Raw genomic sequence first — 25,885 nt, forward strand, 5'->3', positions numbered from 1 at the left:
AGCTCTCTTCAATTGAACATAAGGAAAACATCCTGAAATGTGCACATCAAAAAAATCAATTGGCCTATAAAGGAATGCCAATTAAACTCACAGGAGATCTCTCACAGGAAACTCTACAGGCAAGAAGAGAATGGAGTGACATAGTCCAGATTCTAAAAGAAAAAATTTGCCGGCCTAGGATAACATATCCAGCAGAGCTTCCTTTTGTCTTTGAAAATGAAATAAAATTCTTCCACAGTAAAGAAAAGTTAAAAGAATTTGCATCTTCCAAACCTGCCTTATAAATGATACTTCAAGATGTTTTCTTGACCGAGAAGAGGAATAGCACCCAACAAAACCAAAAGCAAATGGGAAGAACATCCCAGTAATATGACAACAGAAGACTAAACCAATGAACAACCCATTCCTAAAATGACAGGACCAAAGTACCACCCATACATATTAAACTCTGAATGTAAATGGCTTAAGCTCAACCAAACGTCATAGATTAGTAGACTGGATTAAAAAACAAAACCGTGTATTTATTTTCTAGAAGAGACACACTTCACCAACAAAAATCAGTGGAAACTATATTGTACGGATTTTGTTGTTTTCTGTTTCATCTCTTCAAAACACTTTCTTCTGATTAAATCATTCAATGACTCATAGATCATACAGCAGCATCATTTTCTTCAAGAAGGTTCTTGATTTTCATTTCTTCAGCTACACATTAGTCATGTAGTAACATGTTATTTAGCTTCATGGTGTAGCATGTTATTTAACTTCATGTTGTTCCCTGATGTTAATTTTGTTTTGTGGCTTTTCATTTAAGGGGATGTATAGTAGCTGTGTAATGGAGACTGTCATATCTAGTAACATGTCATTTAACTTCATGGCATTGTAAATTTCTATTTTTCTTTCTATTGTTGATTTTGTATTATGACTTTTCATTTGAGGGGATGTATAGTAGCTGTGAAATGGAGACTAACATCCAAATGTGAGGATACAATGTAGTATGCATTTCTACTTCCAGACAAAGATGGACTTACATTGAAACTGTTTACTGTATCTTGACAATAGGATTCTGGACACTCTGACATTGTCCATGCCCGCAATGATGAACATATGACTGTGTATGAAGAACTATATTTAAGTAATGATACAGAGGAACTAGGTGGGGGGAGGGTTTTGGGGAGGGGATAAGGGAAATGCCAGGAGCCTATGGATCTGTATCATAAGATGATAATAATAATAAGAATAAAATGTTTAAAAAATGTGATTGACAAGATAGGTAATCTGTGTTTCATAGTCCTCTGACTTTATTTAATGCTCCTATGATTTATCAGTGAAAATGGAAGAATCAGTGTTGTATTTATTGCTATTATTCCTGTATAATGAGAATACTAGATGATGAACTAAAATGTTCGTCATAATGCTTTTACCATAAATTTAAGGTACAAAACTGATGGTAAGAAAGGTATTGGGGAGTTAATGATGCAAAATAAGTGATGTTGATTGTATCATTTTCCTGAGCAATGCTAAAAAGTAAATCCTAAAAAGTACATTATAGTACCAGTAGGGGATGTGGGTATCAGAGGGAATGGCATTACCTACCACCCCTTATATGGATCTTTTAAAATATTATCTCTATTTTTCTTCTTTTATGCTGCAAGTAGTCTAGAATTTGGCTCACTTAATGTTGCCTAGTAAACACTCTCACATGTTTGGGAATATAAAAATCATTTGTTATTCTCATCTTATTTTCAAGTCAAGACTTTGAGTAAGGTCACAAAAGCGATGGCCATGTTTCTTTACAATGACCGACTCCTCAAATACGTTGGCTCAAATGTCTGGAGATAATTGAGATGACTCCGATAAGCCATATGTAGAGATGCCTGTAATGATTATTCACATATGTATCTGGCCCCTGAACTGGATTGACTGAGACAGCTAGACCTCTGTAGGCATGGTCCTCTTTTTGTCCCCTGCATTTGTTATTGATTGATTGATGGATAGATTTTTATTTAATGCTGCAATTCCATGGGCTTTGGGATTTCCTCTCTCCCTCTCCCGAAGCATTTTCCTCTTTTTCCTAATCTTTCCACAATACTAGCTCAAGTTATTGCACTCTGCAGTAGGCAGACTTCTTTCAGTGCAGCTGGTTTTCCCCAGAATCAGTGAAGCAGAAGCTGGCTGTTTTGATCACATAAGGCCTACCCAGATTCAATGCACTCATTAGCTAATGAAAGGGACTGAAAACCAACAGGTGAAGTTTATGGGAGAGGCCATTTTTGGAGACCAGGAACATAGAACAATGCAGTGAAAAAAATATTGCTGCATCTAATGGAGATATTGCCTTCTTAGGATATCACAAACATGATTTGCAGTCTAAATGCTTCATCTTTGCACTTTGGTTTGAATGTATTTTATGTATGTAATTATGTCTATAATGATTCCTGTAGTTTGCTTTAAAAACATATTTAAAATTTTTAATTGACATGATATAGTTGTACATATCTGTGGGATATATCTTTAGTTTGTTTTTGTACTTACCATAAACTATTAGACATAGTGTGTATTTGTTTTTGTATTTTCAGAGAATTTAATGTATTTAAATGAAATCCAGTATAAACTCTTGTCCCTAAGATTCTTCTAAAACATGGCTTGTACTCTAGTATTCTAAACTGACTTGATCAACCATATTGTTATCATTTACTCTTTCATCCCACCAGAATCTTGTATCTACAATATAAATATAATTTTGTTATATTTATCCATGCTAATAATTAAAAAATGATTTACTATAAAATAATTGCTAAATAAAACAATGTTAAATGATCAGAATTTTCAGTGTGCTCAAATTCTTACGAAGGTTTTCAGCCTGTTTAGAACAAATCATCTAACATTTTGTCTCTGGAGTTTAGAAGCATAATAGAATCAACATTGCTGCTAGCTGAAGAGGGTTCGAACACAGAACTGCCTGTATACAAAAGCCAGAAATTGTTCACAACTCAAGATGATGTTAATGTGTCTTCATTAGATAGCTGAAATAATACATTTACTCAATTGGATGCATTAAGCAATTATCCAGATCATAGCTGAAACCCTGTAATTTTCTTCCCTCCTTTCAGGCTCAGCGGCGTGTCACATTTCACCTACCAGAAGGCTCTCAGGAAAGCAGTAGTGATGGTGGACTGGGAGACCATGACGCAGGCAGCCTACCCAGCACGTCCCATGCTCTACCCCTTGGCTATCCTCAGGAGGAATACTTTGATCATGCTGCACCCAACAACCGCACTGAAGGGGATGGCAACTCTGATCCTGAATCTAGTAAGTGCATACTCTCCTAGTCCCTTAGCATGAATTGGTTTATTGCATATGCAAGTCATACTACTGTAGCTATAATAACATAAGCCTATTCATTATGCTACTGTAAATAGCAGCGCATTTGTAGCAGCAAATGTACAGAATTGTCTAGATGGTATGAATTCAGCAGCTGATAATATTTAAAATCTTTCCTTATGGCTTCTCTAGAAAAAATTTATTATAAAATTTATTATAGTTATTTAGTAGCCATAAGTAGGATGCTTTGTGTATGTATATGTGTATTGTTTGTGTAATCAACCATTTTATTTTATTTACTCATTCATGCAAGCATACGTTATTACATTATTCTAGATTTTGTTTTTAATAAAGATGAAAATTATTATAATTCCTTATTCTAATGCAGAAGACTTTGAGATTTTTAATAATGTATTATGTAAACAGTTATGTGTTTGTACCATGTCACTGTTTACAAAGACAATAAGATGTAACCATTTTATAGATGACAAAAAGCTGTGGGTTGCAAATATCAAAGAGACTGAGCTCTTAGAAAAACATCATGAGTTTGATATTAGTAAATTTTATTTAATTGCACTTCAAATTCAGTAAATATTCTTACATCTATATAATTTTGCAAAAATCCAAATTAGATAAGGTTATACAAAAGAGTCACAGAGACAAATATATTTTTAAATCATTGGATAAATAACCAACATAAATGTATAAAGTGGAATTATATAAGCTAGAAAATTTGAAACATATAGAGCCTAATGAGTATATGGATAAATAATTCAAATATAGCATCTAGATTAAAAAATGGCTTCCCTATAATATTTTTATCCTCTGGTTTTGAGGATTAAGTTCAAGGCAGAAATTAATTGGTTAACTGTGATGTAATTTATAGTCATGCAAAGCAATGACACTATAACATCAACCCTCTTTTTGTCTACAAGTGTAGAAAGTGAATATGAAATATGAATCCAGTATAAAAATATTAGTGATATTGCATGACCAAATTCAGAAAGTCCTAAACATCTGCAATTTTCATGTTCAGTTTTATACCTAAAATGAGTGTTTAACATTCATTCATTTCAAGGAAGACAGATTCTTGTAAAACACATGTCACTAACCAACCTTTCTTTCACTTTGTACAACACCACATTATGTTTTTTAATATTGTTGTGGTTACCTTCATTGGTACAAAGAAATCAATACTGATTTCTGATGAGAATATGGTATAAGTAACAAATATGCAGTTAGTAAAGATTTCTTTAATCTTTTCTGAGCTTTCATTTTAATGGTAGGCCTATCAAATGCTATTAATAGATACAAGCACATAATTATATAAGTCCCATTTCTATTAATTAGAAATAGTTGATTACTTTGCATGTGACATATGATAGTTATTATGTTCCTTGTGTAGAGGTTTGCACACCAGCAGTAAAAGAATGATCTCAGAGTATCCACCGGGTGAATATAATGTGGCCTAAACTTCCAATCTGAATGAGATTAAGATGGATTATAATAGAGAATAGAAAAATTGAATATTTGGAAATGATAGAACAGTTAAATAGAGTTATATTGCTCTCCATTACATTTAGTTAAAAGTAATTATTTACAGATATGCTCAAATGCCACATTCTTTACAGGAACTGATTATATGTATAATTATGGATATAAATGCTAGTTATTAATTAACATACTTAAGGGCTTTTTTGTAATCTTGCTTATTCTAGGGACTAAATATTTCTCTTATAATTATACTGACACTATTACTTGGATCGCTATATATTTTCTTCATAATTCTTGTACAAGGTGAAACAATTACAGTTTCTCAGTTAACAAAGTTCTTTGCAAAATAAATTTTATTTTTCAACTGTGATAGTTTTGGGTAATAATCTAGTGAGGAAAATGATGCAATTTTGCTCATTAATGTTGTAATAAATGTGTGCAAAAGATAGATACAATTAAAGGCAAATGTCCATTTCTGCACATGTCTAATATTACCAGTGATTCTACATTATTTTTACTATGTGTAACACTACCTGCCTTCCTGCTAATCCTGAAACCTACTTCTAAAGTGTTACAAGATAATGTTTGCAAGAAGCTAAATAGTTCGTTTGAAATTAAGTTTGTTTATCTTTATATTGCATACCAATGAGATTTTTAACAGCAACGTGTGTGTGTGTGTGTGTGTGTGCGCACTTTGATTAAAAAAGAAAAACCTATGGCTGCTGTAGAATTCACCACACTAGGTAGTCTCTTTAGGCTAAACTGACAAGGCACTTTGATTCTTCAATAAGAAAGTCTATAGCTCCAAAATAGTACACAATAATGGGTTTTGTGATATAGAGCAGATGCCAATGAACTGTGCCATGTTAGTCAATAATGCTGTGGCTAGCAGTGCAAACTGTTAGAGGAAGTAAATGCTGTCCTGAAGCAAGGGAATTAATTTGTGCAGCTTCCATGTCTTTTTTTGAAATGCATTACATCCTCAAACTGCTTTCTTTACTGCTAATGAATTGATCAAAATAGCACATAATTCTAAATATCCCTTGTAAGTTTACAAAAACAAAGGGAACACAGATTTTACAAATAAGGTTTTCCCCCAAATTTACCAGAGTGATTTAATACTATTTTCAAATTACAGTTCCATGGTTGATAAAAAAAAATATGCTGATTCTATGAAGAAATTCTGAAATATATTCTCTTAAGTCTTTTGTCAGATTAATAACTTTTTTAAGACAAAGAAGAAGAAGCAAATTCAATCCCATTATTTCTTTTTCAGGGGGGCATGTCTGTTAACACATCCTGCCTTATTCCATTTGAAAGTTGTGTGTGTTTGGCATGAAGGTCAGATAACACCATTGAATGTTTCCTGGGATAACAGTGTATTTCTGACATATAGAATATTTCTAAAGAGAATCAAATAAGCCTTCAATTTACCAACCATAAATAAACTCATTTTTATAGAGAATTCTAAAATGAAAGAACAAAAGGCTTAGTTTAACCAATGCTTGAAGTTTCTTCAATTGTAACGGTTATGTCATCTACATCATAAGTAATTTATTCATTATGTACTTTTAAGCTGGTCTATTATCTATCATTTTAGCTGAAACTGACAAAATATAGATGTGTAAAATTTCATCAACTTCCAAAAAAAGCTGTTTGCTAATGTTTTGTTTCTATTCTATCACGCTTATTTCTGCAGAAAAGCAGAAAAAACATAGTGTATTTCAAAACCATTTAGGACTAAGGAAGTTCTATATTTCACATAAAGAAGAATGCATTTTGTCATTAACTTAAAAGTGATAAATCTGCTGGAGGATATATCAGGTTGGCACATCTGTTTGACATTAATTTTTCATTCACTAGACCAGGTTTGCTTAGCACTTCAACACCTTTCTAATTAATCCACAAAAAAGGAAGTAATTAATCTTTCCCTAACAGCCCATTTTGATTGATCCTCGACCAGTAACCTAATTAATTGACATGAAAAATGAAAGAATATTTTGATGAACTAGTGTTACACAAATGTCAAATTTCTCTTGGTCTACTAAGATTATTTTCATAACACTAGGATAATTAATAGTTCAACTATTGTTCCTTGATCATATGATTGTGAAAGTAGATAATTACAAAAATTCTTTTAAAAATAGCACACTTATAATAATTATGTAACAATAGGTCATTGGTACTTATCCTTTTACAGTTAAGAACAATAGGGATCAGTTTTTTAAAAGCAAAGTAAAACCATGCAAATATTCTCCACATATATTTTGCTATACTAGACTATAAGAAGAGTATTCAATTTGGAAGCACTGTGCAAATTACACATCTAAAGAGTTCATTAAGTTAGAAAAAAAGAGGTATATATGAGTGTATTTATGAGGACAGTAACACTTTCCCTGGGAACTTTGATGTCATAGAAAATATTTTGGACCCAATGTCTAGCGAATTTTAGTTATATTTCTGTTAGTAAGATGTTTTGCTTACTGCTACATACCACAGAACATTTTACTCCATGTGCCTCCTTAATATAACTTTAGAAAGCATTTTTTTGTCGGCAGTCATACTCCAACTCACGTATCACAATGAAAAGAAAAGCAAATGTGACCATTTTGTTAATAATGTTATATGTATTAACCAGCAAATGAATTCAACTAAAAAATGAGAAGTTTCACTCCTTTAAAAGTTTGTTATCCTGTCATTTTAGAAATGGGTTGTTCATTGATTTAGTCTTCTGTTGTCATTTTGTTGGGATGTTCTTCCCATTTGCCTTTGGTTTTGTTGGGTGCTATTCCTCTTCTCGGTCAAGAAAACATCTTGAAGTATCATTTATAAGGCAGATTTGGAAGAGGCAAATTCTTTCAACCTTTCTTTACTGTGGAAGAATTTTATTTCATTTTCAAAGACAAAAGAAACTTTGCTGGATATATTATCCTGGGCTGACGATGCTTTTTCTTTTAGAATCCGGACTATGTCACTTCATTCTCTTCTTGCCTGTAGAGTTTCCTGTGAGAGATCTCCTGTGAGTTTAACTGACATTCCTTTATATGTCAATTGATTTTTTTGATGTGCACATTTCAGGATCTTTTCCTTATGTTCAATTGAAGAGAGCTTGATGACCATGTGTCTTGGTGAAGATCACTTTTGATCAAGCCTGTTGGGAGTTCTGTGCCCCTCCTGGATCTTGTTTCCCAATTCTTTCTCTAGATTAGGGACATTTTCCTTTATTATTTCACTGAATATATTTGTAAAACCAGTTTCTCTTTCTACACCTTCTAGGGCTCCCATAACTCTTATAATAGGCCTCTTAATAGTGTCTTTCAATTCTTGAATACTTTTTTTGGCCTGATCCAGCTCTGCCATCCAAGGACTGACTTTTGGTTCAGTGAGTGAACATCCGTGGCATCACATTTCGGAGCACTGATTTATGCCCCAGCTGTTTTGCTTCAAATATAGCATCCTGATAATGGGCCTGGAAGACAGTGAATATTGACACAAATACTTTCATCTCTGCTACCCAGGTAGGAGATCAGGGTAGAATTCCTTGTTCCTGTCTTCAGTCTGGCTCAAACCAATAGACTCAAATGCTACAGCAACTTGGGAAGTGAACGAGTGCATGGAAGATTCTCTCTCTCTTCCCTTTAAAATAAATAAATAATTTTAAAAGTAATCATACTGCCACGCAAATTCTTCTCTGCCTGGTATATACAAATGATTGTAAACTGGTTTTCAACTTTATAATGGCATGAAAGCAATTTTTGAAGCTGGACTCAGATTTTGATTTTCACTAATTTCTTGAGTTACGAGGCATTGAAGACAACTACACTTCCAATCACTCAGAAAATAACCAGGGCAAAATATTTGATGCCCTACAGTGCCCATTGTCATTGTGCCAGGATGTTCTGTGATGTGTCTTCAGTGCAGTTTAAGACACTTGGGATTCATTGGGACCTAACCCCAACTTAAGGTGAAGAAGAGTTCATGAGGGAACTGGCTGTAAAATAATTTATATCAATTAAGGACTAAACATTGTGTTATTGATGGTAAGCTGCTGCTTTCAATGAGGCATCCCATATGGGCACAAGATGAATTCTGGCTATTGCATCTCTCATCCAGCTTCCTGATAGTGCTGCCGAGAAAGCAGTGGAAGGCAGCCAAAGTGTTTGGGCCTCAATATCCTACATTGGGGATCCAGATGATGCTCCCTCCTGGTTTCTTCATTTGGACCAACTCTGAACTAGCCAATGCGGTATCTGGGGAATGAACCAGCAGATGCAAGGTCTCTCTCTCTGTCTCTCCCTCTCCTTCTGTAACATTAGGAATATAAATAGGTAATTTTAAAAAAATCATCTCAATAATTCTGATTCACATATCTTGAAAATTTAGTTCATCCATATTTTTGAGGAGTGGTGTGATTATTATCAGTGATAGTTGCTTAGAGAAATTGCTTGAACTCAGTATCCATGAATTCTGGAGGTGGACAATAAATGTTCCCTAGATTTCATTGTCTAGCCAACAAAAATATATATATATAGACTTACTACTCTACTTATGTTAAAAATGTTCTTAATATAGACTAATAGTTTTGAGGTGTCAATGACATTGCAATGATTTCAGATAATTTCATACTCTTTATGACTGCCAGTTTACTTTACTCCCTGTTATATAAATAAGAGTGTTAGAGAATCATCTGTATATAAATAGACAATAACAGATATTAATAGAGGAGAAATAATTACTCCACTCCAGAGTTCAGCTATCTGTCACTGGTTGAAAGAGAGTAAGGGTTACTTGCTAATAATGCTAGTGTATATAATAAACAGACTTGAGCAAATGTAAACAGAAATCTAATGGCAGATACTTTGTAAGTTGTATTAATTTTATCACATAAACCAATAGCACTTCAAAGAGCCAATCTTTCTCTACTCAGTCTTACGAGGAAAAATTTAAAACTACGTTATAGCTAGAAAAGTTGTAAAATGAATTTTATAGTATTCTATAATATCCAACTTCCCTATGTGGAGAATGCAATCACAATGTAAAGCAATTGAAAAATGACATCAAATTTGGAGTATCTAGGTTTTGTGAAGGCAATGAAGGATTTATACTAGAGATAATCTAAAAAACTTGCAGAGGTCATGGATCAAAATGAGAACTATATCTTTAAAGTTCAAAACTTGAAGACATTTACAGGATTCCATTTTGGTGACAGCTTCTAAAATGAGTGTATCTTTAGTATCTTGAATCTAATACGATTAGATAGAGGTTTATCACTCAAAAGCAGACCACTCTAAGTAAAGCAATTTCTTATCTTGTCTTTTCTGTTTGAAAATGACAGGCACTAGGAGCTTGGCACAAGCTACCAATTGAAAGCCAATGCCAAAAGGTCTAGAATGTCACTAAGCTTGAATAACTGCCTTCACTGACAGAATAGGTGGCCTTCTCCTCACAATAAGCCTTCTTTTGCTTCTAAATTTTTATTAGGCTACCTATACCATATAATAAAGTTCATTTGACATTTATGTTTCTATTATTTATGAGCCATGAGGCAATTCATTTTATGACCTTCTTCTGTCTTTCTTCTGCCTCTTTTACCTTACTTCCACTTTTCTTTGCATATAAGGCAAGACTATTTGCTATTTGTTCCTTGTTGTAGTCCTTTGAAAGTCAGTACAATCAGTCATGCAAGAAGCACGTTTTGGACTACCTGTAACATTCAGCATTGTTATCCATGTACCAAGTACTTATTTTAAAATAATTTATAAATTTTAATGAAAAAGGAACATGGTAGCAATGCATTTTTTGTCTCCATGATGGTTTTACCTTGTGAAACAACTAGCAATTTTCATAATTTCTTGCATCAACAGGACATCTAAAAATAGTGACTATATCAAGGAATTCATTAAATAGCGAATAACTGTGGACAGTCTGTCTTACATCTTTACTGAATTTTGAAGGTTTCCAGTGGAGAATAGAATAAAAGTGACAGTGTTTGTTTTTACTAATAATCTTTATAATGTTCCAGTACTACTAGGCACAGGAGCTTCATTTGTTTATTTTTATAAATCTTCTGTTAGAAAACTTGTAGGTTAGATAAAAGAATTTGAATATTAAATATGGTGAAAATGCTGCAATTCATTACATCCTCTTGACTGCTGTCACTATTTCAATGTGCTCCACAAAGTCAGTAGTTTTGTCTAAATTTTTACTTTTAACCTCTTAATAAATATGTCCATAATATTGATATCTATTTCCATGTCTTATTGCAAAATCATATTTCACAGGAAAATTATTTTAAAAAAACTATTTTAAAAATTATTTAAAAAAAACTATTTTAAAAAATTATTTTTAAAAACTTGCAATTAGTCATTAGAAGTTACATTTTACCATGGAGGGAGGGCATGGGGAGGGGTTGGGGGAATCCTAGAGACTATGAAAATGTGTCACATAGTGCAACGTAATTTTAAAAAAATAGTAAAAAAAAAAAAAAAAAGTTACTTTTCCCTAAAAATTCAAATCACAGAATTTTATAGACCTCAAAACTATGAGAGATGGTGATCTTAAGTATTATCTTTTTTTTTTTAAAGATTTATTCATTTTATTACAGCCAGATATACACAGAGGAGGAGAGACAGAGAGGAAGATCTTCCATCCGATGTTTCACTCCCCAAGTGAGCCGCAACGGGCCGGTGCGTGCCGATCCGAAGCCGGGAACCTGGAACTTCTTCCAGGTCTCCCACGCGGGTGCAGGGTCCCAATGCATTGGGCCATCCTCAACTGCTTTCCCAGGCCACAAGCAGGGAGCTGGATGGGAAGTGGAGCTGCCGGGAATAGAACCGGCGCCCATATGGGATCCCGGGGCTTTCAAGGCGAGGACTTTAGCCGCTAGGCCACGCCGCCGGGCCCTATCTTTTAAATTTATATTTAAAAGAAGCTTTAAAATAATTTCAAAATTGACTAATAATTTTATTGTTATCTTTTATTTTGTAGTCACTATTAAAAATCTTTTCATTGTAGAGTGTGACATATAATTTCTTTTAGGCCATTTCCTTACATTTTACAGGCTTCTTCTAATCCACACTTGCAATTAAGTTAGTCTGTGACCTTGAATAGTCCTTTTAACTCATTGTGTCTCTTTTTCTTTAGCTACAACATGTAAGGATTAAATTAATCTATAATGTTCCTTTTAGGCTCATACTGTTGTAACTATTAAATCATGAAATGTGCATGTGCATATGTTGTCTTTTTTATTATCTATGCATTTTAGAGCTCTATGGGATCTTGACAGCCATCTAGTCTAACCTCTTCATTATGCAAATGACAGAACTGAGATTTAGCCTTCTAAAGCAATGGTTTAATGTCCTAAATCAAAATTTGATGTTTGTCATGTTCCAAAATAGAAATCTCTGATGTTGGTAAGCAGCTACCTTTTGTAATTTAAATGAAGCAACTCATTGAGAGTAGACTAGTATAAAATTTAAATAGTGGTCATTGCCCAAGGGGGATGTTGTGACACATCCACATGGAAAAGTTGTATTATACAAGTATGTGATGAGGAGTTGCATTAACAAAAAAAAAAAAAAGTTCCCATTTAGCATCTTACGCAACAGAAAGGGCAATTTGATCAACATGGACTGCTAATTTCTAAAATAGCCATTAGTGCCTAACCAGTTAGTTGTATGGGAGAAATTGTAAATATGCTGAATACTAATAAACACCTTGACAGGAAAGCTAGCTACTCTTCATTACTATTAGCCAGCATAAATGTGTGTGTGTATGTGTACTGATTACAGAAAAAAAAAACTTGAAATTAAAATGAATTTTAGTTGGTAAACTTCCTTTGGTGAAAAGCACACAAAAACAATCTCAAGGGGAGAAATACAGAATGAATACAGATAACTACCAGTCATCCAGTTGTAAACTAAACTCCTTCTTTGAAAATCATGTCTCATTCATTCTATTCTACATGTCTGACTCATTCTACAGCTTAAGAAAATGACAAATTATACAGTCAGCAGGGAACTGATTTTTAAAGACAAGTTGGCTTGGTTAATATACTGCTATATACTCAAAATGTTGGCAATAAACATTTTGTGATAGTCTTTCATAGTCCATAATTAGAATTGGAGAGAAAATCTGGATAAATATAGAAGCTGAAAAGAGGCTCCACTATGCCCAAATAATTATATGAAGAAATTTACCTAATGTATAAAGTGTTTTATCTTTAAATAAAAGGTAAAACTTATGACATGTTGGAGGCTAATGTTCAAGATTGAGAAAGTCATACTGAAATACACATCTTTTGAGAATAGTTCGTGATTTTGTCAAGAGAATTACAGGACAAATATCAGGACAAAATATCATCGAAGCAGGGAAAAAGAAATGATGAGCTATAATTGATTTTAGAAGAGTCAACTGCTACTCTGGCTCATTAGTGGTGTGCTGCCAGGATCTGGCTCAAGATTATTTTTGCTTTAATGGTGCATATTTATATGGTTGGGATTAGACTGTGATTCTCTTGGATTTATTAAAGTGGCATAATCTATAATTGGACTCCCTGATTCTTCCTGATTGACAGTTACGTTACAGTGTATCTTGCATATCTTTTTGGACAATATATATCCCATCAGGTATAAGAACTTATATCTTGGAATGATTTGAGTGACTTGGAATGATATTAGAGACACATACATGTTGTCTAAGTCTAAAGAGTTTAAATTCTTACTTAAAAATCCTTTAAAGAATTTGATTTTTAAAAATTGAATTAGCTATCAAGAAAAATGTCTTTGCCATTCTCAGTTGTGTTTTACAAAGATATATAAAAATGTAGCCTTCCTTTTTGAACTATGAACTCATTGAAGACCTGACTTGTTGCAAAATTCATTATGCCTTTATTCAGCTTTTTATGTTTAAATCATTTGGTTCCACAGATAATTATCTATAAAAGCAGTTTTTACTAGTTTGTAACTACTACAAACATTGCAGTATTAATGTTTTCTAATCTTCCCAGGTTCCCAGTGTTGATTCTGAATTCAATTGGACAGAAGAGCAGTATATGTTGGAAAATGTCACACCAATATCTGTTTTTATTCAAGTAGAAAATTGGAGTTTCAGGATTCAACCAAAATTGAGCCCAAATATTGAAATTCCACTTAAACGTGCCATTGGATTGAACTATTAAGTCTTCCCTTTAGAAAGAACTAGCCATTACATTTTTGCAGAATAGCTTAGCTTTTAAAATATAATATCTGAAATCCAAATATCATGGGGGAAAGATCTTAAACACACTGAGCCCAATTCAATGGCCCTTTAACTCTTTGAAATATCCCCTCAGGGTTTCAAACGATATGAACTGTGGCTAAGTAAAAAAGCCTTTCATCTAGAAAGGTCCCATAATGCCCAACAGTCTGAAGTGAATCTGTCTATACATTATCACTCACTATAGTGTAAAAGAAAACCACTTTTAGGACATAGAATGAAAGACCACTACATAGGTGAGCTTAATTGCACACATTAAACTGAATTTTCTGAGCCACTTTGCCAATACTATCACCACAAAAGGGGAAAAATATTGTAGTAAATTCACACTGAGACATTACTAAACTTTGTTTTTAAAAGCTATTGCATTTCTTTATTTTCCCAATCCCAGAATTTTGTTCTGAAATTGGAGAATGTTAATACACATAGGATTCTAGCAAATGTGTTAGTATGTAGTTGGTACAAATATGTTTCAATTAACCCCAGTTTCTTAATCTCCTGTCTATAAAAGAAAGCCTAGTTGCATTTGCAGTATGTATGACTAAGTAATTATTTGTGAGGGAAACTTTCTAATGGCTGCACTGCCTGGATTAAAATCTCCCCTCTATGCTTAGTAGTTGCAAGACATTTTACAAGGCATTGAGGCACTCTAGTAACAATGCGTGTGCCTGAACACTACATATGTTGAACATACTCACATGTTCATAGCTTCTAAAGGTGTTTTTTTGTGTGCTAATTCACAGTATTTTCCACTTTTAGGTTCAGATCAACAGCCTGGGCAATTTGTTAATCTGCTTACTTAGTGTCTGGTGTAAAGCCTTTCCACCATTCATTTGTAGCAACCCCTTTAATGTGGAAACTGCTGGTCTGAGGAACACACTATGAGTAACAAAGTTCTAACAAATGTTATCAGTGCTAACCAGAACAAAGATGAGGCCAACAGTTATTTCCATGGCATCATTACGTGTTCTTTACATAGAAGCAGATTATTGTTCTCTTTAGATCATTATCAGTATCGATTGTTGATTTCGGCATACACTCACCAGAATGTGAAAGTTGAGCACAAATGAAGCCAAGAGAGTCACAGGGAATGTATGAAAAAAAGAGAGAAATAAGCTTCCTATCGCATGGTTGGCTCAGGCTGTTTTATTTGGTTACTTTCGCATGTATCCAGAAGAATCTGCTTTTTGTGTATGCCGATTGAGCCATAAAAAAGAAATGTTCTGTTGTTAAAGTCCTAACAGTTTGGGGAAGCATATTTGCTGAGCAATTCAATGTGGATGCATTCTTTGATAGGAACTTTAATTGGGTAACTGCTGATTATGTGTGAATTTTATTTCTTCTTTCATCTCATTGCTTACTAATATATCCCGGTTTAGTTTGGAAGAGTGAAGAATTATTGACTGATTATTTGTTCTTACATCTTGTTTTGTTGTCATCATTTATTCTCTTTGCAATATCTCCCTCTCAGTGTATTTCAGAAGGCTGTGCGCTTCACGTCTAATGGACACAAAATGACGGGAAGTGTGTTTTCAGTATGCATGATATTTGTTGAATAGATGCTGAGGGAAATTGTAAGCAGATGTGTTTCCATCTCTCATCTTCTATGACTTTTTTAGTACATGGTGCGATTCACTGGCATTCTAGTGCTAGCCCACATTGTGGCTTATTTGAATGAAACTTTCATGAAATTGAAAATTACTTTATTTATCTCAAATCATCCTGAGATGTTTAAATGAAACATCAGAACTTTCCCCAAGTATGAATAAATCTACAATGTTAACAGTCGCAGTGGGGCGGTGATTTGATGTGTCTGGTAAAGCCTCTGCTGCAGCAATAGCATCCTATTTGGGTGACAGTCCGAGACCTGGCAGGCTCAGTTCCAGTTCAGCTCCCTGCTAATGCACCTATGTGTTCAATCCAGAAAAAGCTTTTGGCTCCTTGCTTCAGCCTGGCTCAGCCCCCTGTCAATGAAGCCATTGGAAATGAACCAGCAGATGGAAGACGTCTCGCAGAAATGTCTTTCAAATAATAATAATCAAATAGATTTAAAGGGATCATGTGCAAATTTATATACTTTATGATTATCTTTGTTAAATACAGACTGATAGGTTATGTAGGATATACTGATAACACATTATTGTTAATGCATATATCAAATAAAAATTGGTCTTCAGGGTGAGAACGGAATATGTTCAAGTTGGAGCAAACTGCTATGTTCTCAAAAGGATAAAATAAGAGTAAAATGTTTTAACTTCCCCAAATTTTCGTAGAACTGAACAATCTTTGATGTTATATGTGCTTGTATGTGTGTTTGCACACATGCTAACATGATTTGTTTTTTCTAGCACAACTGCATTTCATTATCTGTTTTAAGTATATTTCTCTTCAAAGGACCATAATATGCGATTCTAGCCATTTCATTGTATTCTTTAAGGTGATTTACTGTCAGTAGCTCCACAGAAAATTACCATCTCTTTATTTCTCAAAAAATATAAGTGAGCACAAAAATGCGCTTTAAATCAATGAAATTTGTTGTATTTTATCTTGAATGTAGTAGAGAAACTGTCGTACATTTAGAATGCTGAATGCTCTATCAGACTGCAGCCTTAGCTAATTTATACAGAGAAGTATCTAATGAGGATAGTGTTAGGCATGAATGAAAGTTCTTGAAGCAATGATTTGCAGTTTTGACAAATTGCCATAGATCGAATGATAATACCTCATCTGAATTCTTTGTCCTCTTTCTTGAATCTACATCTTTAAGCAAATACAAAAGTGGCTTTTAAAAGAAATAATCATTTTTTGTAGAAAAGTAAATGGGCCTTAAATGGATATGTGGATGAATCCTTAGTTTTCTTTTGAAACTACTACTTCCTGTTTTTGTAGGAAAGATTTGTTTTGTGATCAAAATGGCAGAAACACACCAATTTGTTGCTGTGTACAGTGGAGAGGACATGGTTATGAAAAGGGGGACCTGTGATATGGTCTGCCTGCAGTTAGTAATCTGTGCTGTGCACATGTAAAATAGTTTATACTCTTTTTAAACTTATTTTCATTTTTTAAATTTAATTTTTTCTCATGATACAGTTCCTTAGGCTGAGGGAGAGCTTTTACCCTTTCAGCCTGTGTTGAATTCTTGTAAAATAACAGGTTGAGGTTAGCTACCTATTAAAAAATATTTATTTATTTGTCTATCTATTTATTTATTATTGCAAACAGATGTATGGAGAGGAGAAACAGAAAGAAGGATCCTCCACCTGCTGGTTCGCTTCACAAGTAGCTGCAATGGCTAGAGCTGAGACGATCCTAAGCTAGGAGCTTTTTCTGGGTCTCCCTTGTGGGTGACAAAGTTTTGGCCATCCTCCTCTGCTTTGCTAAGCCCCATGCAGGGAGCTAGAAGCAAAGCGGAGCAGCCAGGACAGGAACCTTCGCCCATATGGGATGCCTGGAGCTTACAAGATGAAGATTTAGCCACTGAGCCAGCGTGTGGGGCCCTACCTCCCCATTTTTTGGTTCAGTTTTCCTACATGTAACAAGATTTTGTGTTTGAAGGCAACAGAATCATTTCCTACTCCAGCTATTTACATTGATACATTATTTTGAACATTACTAATACCTGATTATCATACCATTAGATCAAATCTGGAGTTTCTCATTGAGCTAACAACATGGTGTGGAATGTTAAAAACAAATTAAAAGTGTAACTGAAAATCATAGGATACCTTAAAATTTCATCAATTAATTACTCAGGTGAATATCTTACCAAGATATTCTGGCAAGCAAATTAATACTGCGAAACTTTAACAACACTGTAGAAAATCATCGAAGTGTAAGAATATGTTTAAAAACTTTTAACATTTTCAAGAATAAATAATACAAATGAATATTATTTTATTTCATGTATCATTTGTTCAAAATGGAGAATATTTCAATTGGGGCTGCTTTATAAAGAAGGGGCTCTGGTTATATGTGAACAGATAAATATTCTGTATCTATTATTTGCTATATGCAGCTGGCTCATGAATTAAGTCATTACACTAGTCTAAACTCTCATTAACAGAAATGTTTAATGCTTTTTATGACGTTTTCTGTGGCTGTTTTGAAACACAGAGCTATCCTTAGAACTTTAATACATCCAAATTCAAAACTCTTCTTAGACACGTAAACATGAATGATTAACACTGCATTAATGTGATTCAATTTTATTTGTTCTTCCAAATATAATTATGAATTCATACATTTGTAAAATTATGAACAAATTCATTTATATCATCATTCAAGAATGAGATGCTTAATAAATTAAAAAAAACCCACACTATATAGCCAAATATTACAGTGAAAATATATGTACTTCTCTGTAAAACCACTGAGGGCTTATGCATTTTATGAGTCTAGAATCAACCTCCCTCCCTCCCAGGGGTGGTGAATAGATATGATTATTTCATTATACTTCATTGATGGTGAGGGAGGAGGATGTGTGTGGTTAAAGACAAAGTTAATTACACAACATTTTCTCTTTTAACGATCTATGAAAAGACTTGCTTTGTTTAGCACAGGGCTAGTAATAATGCTTAATGATTGCATTTTAATTAGAGCATATAGCGTAGGTAAGAAAAAGAAATGAATACCCTCATGCAAACCTGGTCTTTCATTGGGAGCAATTAAGGATTCTATTCTAAAAAAAGATATACACGTATATTACTTTCAAAAATGTTATGTAATTTGTGCTACTCTCTTAAAAAGAAGGTTCTTAGGAGAATGTTTGCAATGTTATATTAAGGCCTATAATACGTATCTGATTATTGTATCTTGAAATAAACTGAAATAGTGTTTCTTAGAAATGCAAATATATTGGGCTTGGCGGCGTGGCCTAGTGGCTAAGGTCCTCGCCTTGATCCCATATGGCTGCTGGTTCTAATCCCGGAAGCTCCACTTCCTCTCTGTCTCTCCTCCTCTCAGTGTATCTGACTTTATAATAAAAATAAAAATAAATCTTAAAAAAAAAAAGCTTTAAGTAATTGAACCATTTGATAACACTTAAAAAAAAAGAAATGCAAATATATAGTAGAATAGAAAACTCTTATTTTCTTCTGTTGTTAAATTGACAATATATCTCCTTAAATAGAGTTTTAATTGTGAATTTTTAATAGTTTCAATGGCTATTATGCAATGATAATAGTATACTTTTTGTTCCCATTGTCATTGCCTTGCTTTGGTTTAATAGATCACTTGTTAATTTGGATATTTAAAGATCTTGGAATTTTAATTGGAGTTGTGCTATTCCTCATGCACAACTCACAAGGGACTCTGAAAATTTCTATAGAGATGGGGATAGCATTTATATCCTGGCTGCGCCACATCCAAATTGGGAACCAGGAACTCAATCCATGTTTATTAAGTAGCTGACAGGAATTCAAGTGCTGTCCATGATCTGCTGCTTCTCAGGCACATTGAACTGGAAGGTGAATGGCAGCTAACTACCGCTAACATTTGAACCATATGCTCCAATATAGGCTCTTCAAGTGGTGCCTTAAACCTCTGTGCTACAACACCCACCTCCTCTTCATCTTATAACTCAATTAGAAAATTCATGTCAGGTTTGTGTTGTAAAACTGATTTCAGGGCCTGGCGGCGTGGCCTAGCGGCTAAAGTCCTCGCCTTGAACGCCCCCAGGATCCCATATGGGCACCGGTTCTAGTCCAGCAGCTCCACTTCCCATCCAGCTCCCTGCTTGTGGCCTGGGAAAGCAGTCGAGGACGGCCCAAAGATTCGGGACCCTGCACCCGCGTGGGACACCAGGAGGAGGTTCCAGGTTCCTGGCTTCGGATCGGCGCAGCACCGGCCGTTGCGGCTCGCTTGGGGAGTGAATCATCGGACATAAGATCTTCCTCCCTGTCTCTCCTCCTCTCTGTATATCTGACTTTGTAATAAAAACAAATAAATCTTTAAAAAATAATAATTAAAAACTGATTTGAGAAAGATAATTCATACATGACTTAAGAAATGAGTATTTTGAATGGCAAGTTTGTTTTTTCAAAGAGAAACAAAGGAAAGAAAAATCATAGCTAAAGTATAACTTGTGGGAAACTAAGTTACAGATTTTTGTACTGTGAATGTTATGTGAGAATCTACTTTCCTTTGAGACTCTAGATCACCTTTCCCAGTCTATGCACTTGTATTTATCAAAGAGACATCTAGCAATGCAGAATTGTTTCAGGAATTTGCTGACATGTATAATAGCAAAACAAAGAAGCTGAAAATACAGCAATTATAAGACTAAATTTACTAAATTTCCATGGATTTTTAAAATTTTATTTATTTTAATTGCAAAGTCAGATATACAGAGAGGAGGAGAGACAGAGCAAAATATCTTCTGTACAATGATTCACTCCCCAAGTGACTGCATCGGTCAGAGCTGAGCCTGTCCGAAGCCAGGAGGCAGGAGCCTCTTCCAGTTCTCTTATGCGGGTGCAGGGTCCCAAAGCTCTGGGCTGTCCTCAACTGCTTTCCCAGGCCACAGCAGGGAACTGGATGGGAAGCGGGGCTACCAGGATTAGAACCCATGCCCATATGGGATCCTGGTGTGTTCAAGGTGAGGCCCTTAGATGCTAAGCCACTGCATCAGGCCCTTCATGGATTTTAAAGTGAATAATGCTTTTAAATCCAGGAAAGTTTATTATAATGCATCTTAAATTGCTGATAATGGAGAGTTTCCAGAACAAAGTCATACAGTGAAAAAACAATGACCCATTCATCACTAATAATATAGAACAAGCCAATATTTACCTAATTTAAAATAAAAATAACTTACTGAGCCATTTACACAGAGTATTACTACCTTGAGATAATAAATCTTCCAATATCTTAGAAATTTTTCAGGGTTCCCAATGAATGTAAATCAGTATGAACTATTAATTTTCATTTATATTTTCAACTGTCAAGTATGGCAACTTCCAGTTATTTTGATTCCAAACATCATGAGTTGTTACTGTGCATGCTGTGTCTGCGTGGGTGTGCAAATATATGTGCTGAAACTCTACTTGGTATTTACGTAGAATGTGAATATTTAAGGCACTTCATGAATTCCTTCCATGGGTTTAAAAATAAATCCTTTCTGGTTGCTCAACCAAGTTGTAAATACTGGATTTTATCAGCTACAACAGTAACTCATAAGAAGAGAAATGTTGCTTTTCCATATTTTACTTCTGGTCTCATCTTATGTCAGTGGCTGCTGATTATAAGTATTATTTGTGAAACAAAAATCAGCATGGAGCACTCAAACTGGTTTTCAAATAAAGTTCTTGTTTCAGCATTTGGTTTCCCAAAAGATGTTTAATCAAGGTTATAGGAAAGTCCATAAACTTTCTGCTGAATATTTAACAAGCTGGAGGTCATTGATAACATGTCTTATCAAGGGCAAGTGAAATGAGATTGCAATCACGAAAATAGATGACTCAATGATAAGCAAAGCTTTGTCTCCTAGAGAGAAAGCTAAGAAAAAATTTCAAGTTATTCACATTTTAAGTTTTCTTTAGCAGGATTTAATTTTTCTAGTTTGAGCTGTCATTTTCGAAAATGGTAAATAGCACTGAGGAATTCATTCGATTCGAATCACTAGCCAATCTTTACGATGATGATTACAATGAATTTTGCACAATGGTGATACTGACAGAATTAAACTAAGAGGACTTAAGCTTTCTATGTTTAAATATTAAAATCATAATTCCTTTTGATAAGAGAAATTGTATCAAAATTATGAATATCTTGTACAAATTGTATATTTTTCCATAATGTGCCCTACTTTTTTCAATACTTAAACCAAAAGTTTAGCAATATTATATTTTGACCCTCAAAAAAATCAAAAGTTATAAACACTATCTCCACAGATTTTAAGTACTTATATATATTATTTTTTCTATGTGAAATAGCTCCACAATGGTTTTATCTATTGAGAATGATGATGAATGGTAAATATGGAAATACTTGCTTTGAATTTTGAGGGACTCATGATAATATTAGGGTGGCTTCAATTTGATTATTATCTATTTCACTTATTCATTGAAATATATGAATGAGTTTCAATCTAGCCTTATAAAACAACCTATACAGTTATTAAAAACATTCCACTAAATTATCAGGAGATATGGAGTTAAAATCTCAATGATACTAGCATCTACTCGAGTGCTACTTTAAAAAATCAATAGCGGGAGAGGGGGAAGGAGAGAGAGAATATTTATTTTAATAAATGATACATAGGAATTGGAACAAGTGTTAGTTTATCACCTTCCAGCTAACATATCTAGCTGCAAATTGATATTTGAGTTTCAATGCAACATTCCACTTCTCTGTCTACAAAATGCCCAAGATTGGCAGTATCAGAAAACAGATTGGTTAAATATAGTGTAGCCAGTGCCTGCCATTTGTTGTAGTAAAGAATGCAACCAAATATTGTAGGGAATATTCATGATTTGTTGTGTCATGGCAATTTTCAATGCTTGCAAAGAGTATTCTTTTTTCATGCTGTTATTGTCCACCTAAATATACTATGAAGAATAGTGATGTTCAAGGAAGTTAAATATTTGTGCTTCATCAACTTTGCTTTCCTGTGTAATGTGTGCATAATGCTAGTGTCTATTTTGGATTATTTTGAAGACCAAATAACATGAGGAATGTAAAACATGAGCCCTATATCTGGAAAACACTTATCATTTTATTGGAAATAATAAATCTGTACATTTCTAGAGCTGGTATTATGGCATAGCGATTTAAGCTGCTGCCTTTGATTTGGCATTCTTTAGTGAGTCCTGGCTGTTCCACTTCTAATCCAGCTTCCCAGCAATGTACCTTGGAAGGCATATTATGTGCGAATCTATGTAGAACTATCCTTAGCCTTAAAATGTTTTTACTATGGAATACTAGTTAGCTATAGAAAAGAGTGAAACTTTTTATTTTGCAGCAAAAAAAAAAAAAAAAAAAAAAAGGCAGCAGAAAGCATTAGGCTAAATGAAATATATCATTCTCATAAAGTTGAATATCATGTTTTCTCTGTTACCTGGTAGCTAATATAGAACATACACACAAATTATAGGAACAAAATGGTCACATTTTGGGTAGGATTCTTGTTTTTAGTCTATATTATAACCTAGGAAATATGATCTTGAATTATTTTTAATTTTTACTTGTTGAATATTATGATTGGTGACAGATTAGGCCTATAAATATAGGGTTGATTGAAATTGTGAGTCCACAAATATTGTTTAAGAGAGGAAGGGAAAGAGTATTGGCTAGGGAAAGGATGGGAGGAAGGGAAGTATGATTGTCTTCTTGGAACTGTCCCTATGGAATGCATAAAATCTATTCTCTTTATAATAAAAATATTTAAAACTATAACTGGCTTAATCTGCTTAGAGTGATACATTTTAAACTGGGATATGCAGATTACATTATTACGTGATTTGTTATGTACTTCTTGAGAGTGAAATGGGAAACAATCACTAATGCAAAATATGTTTTAAAGTATTTTGGTGGAATTTATTTTACTAGCATGATGTTATTTAATTGTAGCTATCTTTATTTAATGACAGAAAACCAATGTTATTCACAAAACCACACGTGTTGCTGGAATAGACCTGCATCATGTGTCATCCAATAATACGATAGATATTATCATGGTTTAGTAGAGGACAATATTAAATAGTAGCTTTGTCATCTTGATGTAAGCACACAATACAACATTGAAACTGGAAATGGGTTGATATTTTATGTAAACCACTAAACAAAATGGTGGATTTTTCCCCATTTTAATTACTTTGTTAATATTCAAGTGGGAGATTTGTAAGGCATTGTTTGTCTTGTTGTTTTGACTATTTTTCTCTGTGAATAAATTCTTATTTCATGAGTAGGCTGCTGTATTATCTGTATTGATGGAAATATATCATAGATATGACAAATATGCGACAATGGGAAACTCTGTGGCTTATTGAAATGATAGAACTATGAAAAGTTTTCCATTCTAGTTTTGGATTATAAAAAGCTACAAACTCTTTGGCCCATAAAATTGCAAAAGATGCATTATATTGAAATCATTCTTCATTAATAATTGTCATGAAAATAACAATGGAAAAGCTTATTGATGAAGATTTAATATTTATGTGTATTTGATCCACATTTTTCTTAGTTAATTGTTTTACTCATTCTCATTTTCCTTCTACTTAACCTATTTCATTTAGTGGACTCTTGTTTGACATTTGTATTTACTGAAAAAAATCTGATGCAACAAATTGCTTATTCAAGTATTCAAGACTGATGCTTTTAATTGTAAAATGTTTGCATTGTATTTTAGCAGTTTAGAAGAAATATATATTTACACACATGATTTTTGATTGCAAAAATTTAACTGCAGATCTTATGCTAGTAATAACAGTGTTAATTTCGAAGAAACTTAGTAGAATATGTGTCTGATAGAATTAAGTTTTTCCCTTCTCTCATTTTTGTCGCAACCCCACCCCTGGTGGAATCAGTATAATTTGTTTTTAAAGAAGCATCTTTATGCATTTAAGGATTTTTCCCCCTATCATTGTCATTGAGTAAATTGGTAGCAAAGAACATAATTAAGGAAGGAAGATCACACTTAGGAATCACCAAGCGTAATTATCTCTTCTCTCCCCATTGCTTCCTGGTAGGCCTCCCTCCAGGTGTTTAGCAAGAGATAGAGTGAATCACTTTTTTAACATATACAGGCAGTGACTTTGCTTCCAGTCATAGAGTCAGTGTTGAGAATTAGCTGCACAGCAAACAAAGGCTTATTTTAGTGACAGCGTCAAGGTGAAATTAATATCTGAGAGCTACCTATCATAAAGAATTACCCATGTGAGATCAAATAAGCGACATTTAATGCTATGCCCTTATGAAAAGAAGTATAATGGGAGTAAAGCTAGTTTTCAAGCTAGGAAGTAATTTCTTTGAAGATACAAAGGAAAATCTAAGTTTTTATGAATAATTTTTGGCTTACAGGGCTTGAGCTTTAAAAGAAAACAAAATATAATATCAATTGTTATAAAAATAAGGAAAAAAAGACATTACTGACACTCATATTTGGAATAGACAATGCCAAAAAAATAAAACAGGAAGGTGAGAAAATAGCAGATTCAGTATAAATAATAAGGACTGCTTTATTCAGTGATCTCAGAAGGGTGAACTAGTATTCAGTCCATTAAATGATACTGGTCTTCAGTTAAAGAGAAACAAAACCTGAGTCTTTGGGGTAAGAAAGGAGTACCTCTAAGGTCTCTAAGAAAGCAATGGTGATGTGTGTGTGGTAGCAGAAGAAAAAGGCTTAACTCAAGAATAGCCTTTGCCATTTTCATTCTGGTATAAACTATGGAAGCTACGTCAACAGATAGCATTTATTTTGTTTATTTTATTTTTGGTTGGTTTAGATCACTCATTTTAAGCTAATATATAAGGTGACAGGAATGATTTTGAAACCCAAAATATTATAAATAGTTCATTGTCAGAGAAAGTAGGATTAGGTTAGTGCTGTACAGAACATACTTGACTTACATTTCCTAAGCAAAAGTGTGGTGAGACAGATGTCTGACAGACAGACCAAATCCAACCCACTGGTTCACTTTGCAGAAGCCTACAACACCGGAATCTGAGGCACACCAAATCCTAAATGGAGCCAGGACTGAAAATGAAAGTCCAAAACTGGAGGTGGGCATCTCCATCAGGGCCTCAACTGCCAGGCCAAAGATGTGCTGTTTTGTAGGAATTAACAGGAAATGCAGATACATTGTTTCAGAGAATAGGC

The 25,885-nt window shown here is 33.9% G+C and overlaps 1 protein-coding gene across 2 annotated transcripts in view; it reads left to right on the forward strand.

Moving 5' to 3' along the window:
* Positions 1-25,885, forward strand: part of PCDH11X (protocadherin 11 X-linked) — a 722,012-nt gene that overhangs the window by 505,916 nt on the left and 190,211 nt on the right. For both annotated transcript variants that reach the window (XM_004596311.4, XM_004596313.4), the window contains one exon: positions 3,111-3,309. In XM_004596311.4, the coding sequence (XP_004596368.2) occupies positions 3,111-3,309 (199 nt within the window). The remainder of the gene's footprint in view (positions 1-3,110; positions 3,310-25,885) is intronic.

Source organism: Ochotona princeps, chromosome X, assembly GCF_030435755.1.
Source record: "Ochotona princeps isolate mOchPri1 chromosome X, mOchPri1.hap1, whole genome shotgun sequence".
NCBI lineage: Eukaryota > Metazoa > Chordata > Mammalia > Lagomorpha > Ochotonidae > Ochotona > Ochotona princeps.